Source organism: Beta vulgaris, chromosome 2, assembly GCF_026745355.1.
Source record: "Beta vulgaris subsp. vulgaris cultivar EL10 chromosome 2, EL10.2, whole genome shotgun sequence".
NCBI lineage: Eukaryota > Viridiplantae > Streptophyta > Magnoliopsida > Caryophyllales > Amaranthaceae > Beta > Beta vulgaris.
The window spans coordinates 8,033,665-8,039,132 of NC_079203.1; the positions used below are offsets into that span (position 1 = coordinate 8,033,665).

Sequence of the window (5,468 nt, forward strand, 5' to 3'; positions counted from 1 at the left end):
TCATAGGTTGGTGTTGTTTTTAGGAAATGCTTAAACCCCCTATTCATTCTAGTTTTCTTTTATTAAGATTCTAATGCTTATGCTCTGATATATTAATCCAACATAGTACCTGCGTAATCACTCGTAAAGTCTTCTTATACATAAGAGACATACTTGGGCAAACATTATAATCATAGCTTGGACTTATAACTTATATTATGATTCTTAACACCTTCTAAACATAAAAGTTATATTTCGATGATGATAATATTAAGTAATCTTGACTTATAATCCATGTTCAATGACCTGTAAATAAAGTTTTTAAATACTAATTATTTCATTTTCACACCTTGAGTTAAGCGCAAAAAAATTACTTCAACTTTCGGTCAATAATTTAAAGGAAGAAAAAAAAGGTAACGGGTAGAAACTTCAACTAAGTATTACTTCCATAAATTGCGTCAAGCATCGAATTTTCAGTTAGATAAGTTAAACGAGAATTGTCCTTTGGATGAATTCCCTATAGTCCTTCCGAACAAGTAATTGATTGAAAGAGCTACCTGCTCTTGTGAAAAAAATAAAACAGTGAGAGAGAAAACAAAAAAATGAAAGTAATTGATTGAATGAGCTACCTGCTCTTGTGAAAAAAATAAAATAGTGAGAGAGAAAACAAAAAAATGAAAGTGAGAATAAGATGGAAAAACAAAGTAATGAAGGAAGTTAGTTTGTGGGCTAAACAGCTAATGATTATAGTTTTATCTATTACGGATTATTAATCGGTGTAACAGGAAAAGCAAGAGGTGAGATGTGGGTTTACCGGTTGTAACAGATGACTGGTAAATCTGACTCAATTTAAGAACATAATGTAAGAGGTGGGATTTTATTGAGTTAATAGGAAGGTGGGATTGTTTTAAGAAGACTGTCCAAAAGTTGAATTATTCCCATTAATTTTTCCTCCGAAAATTCCCTCCTCCATATGCAAAATTACATAGATACAATTATGACTTGTGATACATAACTGTTTTCTTCAATTGCTCTTCCTACCAACTTATCTAGTGTATCTTTTCTTGAGCACAATATTTGAACTCAAATGATATGTTCATATATCTACTTATTAATTACATTTTGTTATTTTTTGAAGGTCGTGGAGATTGATAAAGGCACAACAAAATAATGAAGCGAACACTTGCACTTCAAATTAAATCTTAGTTATTAGCTTTTTAGGACTTTAGTTTGGATTTACTTTTAATTTGTTTTTCTTGCCTCTAGTAGATACATTTTGAATTTATATGTGAATTAGGGCCTGTTCTCTTCGGTATAAAACAACTGAACTGAACTGAACTGAACTTATCAAAGCTGAACTGAACTGAACTGAACTTATCGGAGCTGAACTGAACTGAACTGAACTTATCAGAGCTGAACTGAACTGAACTGAACTGAACTGAACTGAACTGAACTGAACTGAACTGAATTGAATTGAATTGAATTGAATTGAATTGAATTATATTACATTGAAATAAATTGAATGTAATAAATATATAAATAATATTTTAAACAATAATAATATGAATATTAAATAATAATTATAATGATAAGTAATAATAATGAATAATAATAATATTAATATTTTGAATATTTTTAAATGATAGTTATAAATAAATAATATTAATAATCATAAATTAATAATAATAATAATAATTAATAATAGTAATGATAATTAATAATAATTATTTTATATTATTTGTATTAATATATTAATACTTGACGATGATATATAATAACAATAATATCTAAGAAGTAAATTAATATTACTATTTTAATAATTATATTTAATAACTTAAAAATATTTAGTAATAAAAATAATGATTGGGTTGGACCGCGAAAATTATACAATAAGCCGTCTTGACGCGATTTGATTGATTTATGGGCTAAAAAAAGTGGGTTTATTTGTGCTTTGACCTAAACCATGTTCCTCCTAATAATAATAGTAATAATAATTAGTAAAGCTACAATAAAAAAATATATAGAAACAACAATAATAAAATAATAATATAATAATAATAATATAATAATAATACTTAATAGTAATGATATATATTTAAATAATAATAATAATAATAGTAATTAGTAAAATAAATTATACCAACATAATAATAATAATATTTAACAAAATGGTTATAAAAGAATAGAGCTGAACTGAACTGAACTGAACTGAACTGAACTGAACTTATTGGAGCTGAACTGAACTGAACTGAACTTATTGGAGCTGAACTGAACTGAACTTATTAGAGCTGAACTGAACTGAACGGAACTGAACTGAACTGAAAATAAGCTGGGGAGAACAGACCCTTATGGTTTATAAAAATATATGTTAGGATTTTAGTACTTAAGCTTCAAATTAGATATCAATTAGTTGACTTTTGGGGGCTTTAGTTTGGATTTTTTTTCTTGCCTTTAGTAGATATACTTTTTGAACTTATGTACTACTCCGTATTGAACAAATATTTGTCTGGATATTTATTAAAAGTACGGGTTATATAATGTCATTTTCAGTATTAATGTATTTAAATCTAGGCTCATTGCCAATTTAATCTCTATATTATTATATGGACAAGAAATAATAATAATAATAATAATAATTGAAAAAAATCATACAATTTCAACGCTTTTTTGTGTCGAGATCTTTTATTAATTAGTATTTCTAAATTTACCTATAATTATTATCACAGTGACATCCAAGAATTTTTGTACATTATATGTATTGAAGTGTCAAAAAAATGATGTGTGATATAAGTAATGCTTATAAATTTATCATGATTATCCTTCTAATTAAGCTTTATGAGTACATTGCTTAGGCCCTATCTCTTCCTCTATAAAAAATTATATAGTATAAATCTATGTTTAAAATCAATTTTATTCAATTGAAGACAAAGTTTATTAGAAAAAAAAATTGTTCAACAAAAATATGTTAACATCAACAACAGTAAATTGAAAATCAATTCAATAATGATAATAATAACAATAATAATAATAATAATAATAATAATAATAAATTAGATTTTTCAACTTATTATTAGTTTTACTGTGTTGACGGTATAATAAAAAAAAAATTATTACTTCCCCTCAAAATAAAAATAAAATTATTACTTAGATTTAGATTCATTATTACATTAGTTATCTGATAGGACTTGTAAATCATTACATTAGTTGTCTACATATCAAAAATTTTGAATTTGAATGTTAGTTAATATCTTAATTAGCCGACTCATTTAAATAAAAACATGCAATTGGTGAAAAAATAAACATGACTCAAGAACTGCTTCTTGATAGGCTAGTTTGCAGGACAAGCAACAGTGATTCCCTTCCCTAACTTGTCCTATTTAGACTAGAATATGGAATCATCATGATAGAATCATTACTCAACTTGTAGTATATCCTATTTCTCGTAGGTGTAGGATTAATACTAGTATATAAAAGCACCACATGCACATATCCACAACATAGAATACCATCTCTTTCCCTTCGTCCTAAATATTTTGAGCTCATTCTCTACAAGTTTTCACTATAAACCTCTTTCCTTTCATCTGCATTCACCGCCCACACCATCAAGAACACCACTAAGACTACCACCCTATCGCGCCGACGACGATGACCACTCCTCGCATTCCTATCGGCTACAGATTTCTACCAACAGTTCAAGAAACTCTTATCAAATATCTTAAACCTAAAATTGTTGGTGGAATATTACCTCAGGATAATCCATTACGCGAAGTGAATATCTATAGTTGTCATCCTTCTGAGCTATTTAATGATTTGGAAGACAACGATGAAGATGAAATCGAACGCTACTTTTATACCACGTTAAAGAAAGTTAACGAGAGTGGAAGAAACTACAATCGCAAGATTAATAAAGTTGGTAAATGGGACGGGGAGTATCCAAAGAAGATCCTTGACGTTCATGGCCAAGTTATAGGATTTGATAAATATTTCAAATATGCACCAATAGAAATACAAGAGATTGATAAGACAATGGAATGGAAGATGCATGAGTACTCTATTAAACCAGAACTTTTACCTCAAGGTATTGCTGAAGAAAAGAAGAATCTGGTAGTATGTCGAATGGTGATGAAAATGAAGGGTAATAAACAAGCCAAAAACAAGACTAGAGTGATTCGTTTGGGTAAACCACAGCCTCTTTCTTGTACTAACGCTGTCCCGAATATGATGATCATGCATCCCCCGCAAATAAATTATGTCTTTACTACTGCTGAACAAGATATAGAACCAACATCGCAGACACAAGGAGACTTTTTGCTAGGCTACTTGGGGAGCTAAGTCTATGTGGTAATGGTAGGGGAGTTCAGGACTCCGGTGTCCACGCTTGACTATGCAAAGAAGATTTGTGCGGAGGTGCTAGAAGCTCGCCGTGTGAGTTTGAAGGGGAAGGGGGCTGGCCTGGCCTGTTCACTCGTAAGTCGCAAGTGTGGCAGCCTCCTGAAGAGGGATGGGTGAAGGTGAAATCGGATGCTGGCATGGGGGAAGGTGGGTCTGGTTTGTATCTTGAAAAATGTAAATAATTCTTTTTTATCCTTGGAGAGTATGCTTATTTATGGCTAAAATATACCCAAAAACATAGTTTAGAGATTCTTGATTAGTTTATATGTCCTCTTGCTTAAGTTCAACAATGGGGTAAATTACCTTTTGTATACACAATGATAAAAAGAGAGCAATATTTTATATCAATTTTACCTGCAGTCCTACACCTTTGGCCAACATGTTCATTAACCAGGTTTGTTTTGAGATAGTACGAATATAGCTTAACCGTGGAACAAATGCAAAATTAGTTCAGAACTTGATCAAATCCATTAAATAGGTCTAGTTTAATGATCCAAATTTTCTTCTCGTGCTAGATTCGATATAGGTATTTTTAGGCAATTTCTTGTAGCCTATGTAGTGTATTCTATAATAACGATATAGGTTTCTTACTATCGTTTCCTTCTACTACTCCAATACTATTTTAGGTTGTGGAGGAGGGATATGAGTAAGGACGGATAGCTAATGAGTTAATAGAAATTATATTTTAACTAAATGAAACAAAAGGGCCACATGCATAAATTTGGTATAAGCATAATTGCTTATGTAATCATACAAAGGCAGATAAATGATACTAAGCTTCAAATAAATGAAATACGCAAAATCAAACCCAATCACCAAATCATTGAATTACGGACAAAATAAAAAAGGCATTTAAAAAAGACAATTGACGAACGATAATACAGATTCAAAATAAATACGCAAAATCAAACCTAATTAATCCTTTTCACTAATCCAGCTGCAAGTCAAAAAATAATGGATACTTACAAAGTCTCGCTCGCCAACATGGAATACAAACTATGAAGACTAATAAGTCTAATAAGTCAATGTTTACTTTCTTGTATTGCTGTAATAATAAGTTGTTACAATATGTAACAAACTTTGTAACAGAAACTCAA

General features: G+C 29.8%; 1 protein-coding gene across 1 annotated transcript; it reads left to right on the top strand.

The window, feature by feature from the left end:
* The first annotated feature begins 3,394 nt into the window (after positions 1–3,394).
* On the top strand, positions 3,395–4,311 carry LOC104906330 (NAC domain-containing protein 26). The gene has a single exon (XM_010695068.2). The coding sequence runs from the start codon at positions 3,625–3,627 to the stop codon at positions 4,309–4,311; it is 687 nt and encodes a 228-aa protein (XP_010693370.2). The 5' UTR covers positions 3,395–3,624.
* Positions 4,312–5,468: the final 1,157 nt, after the last annotated feature.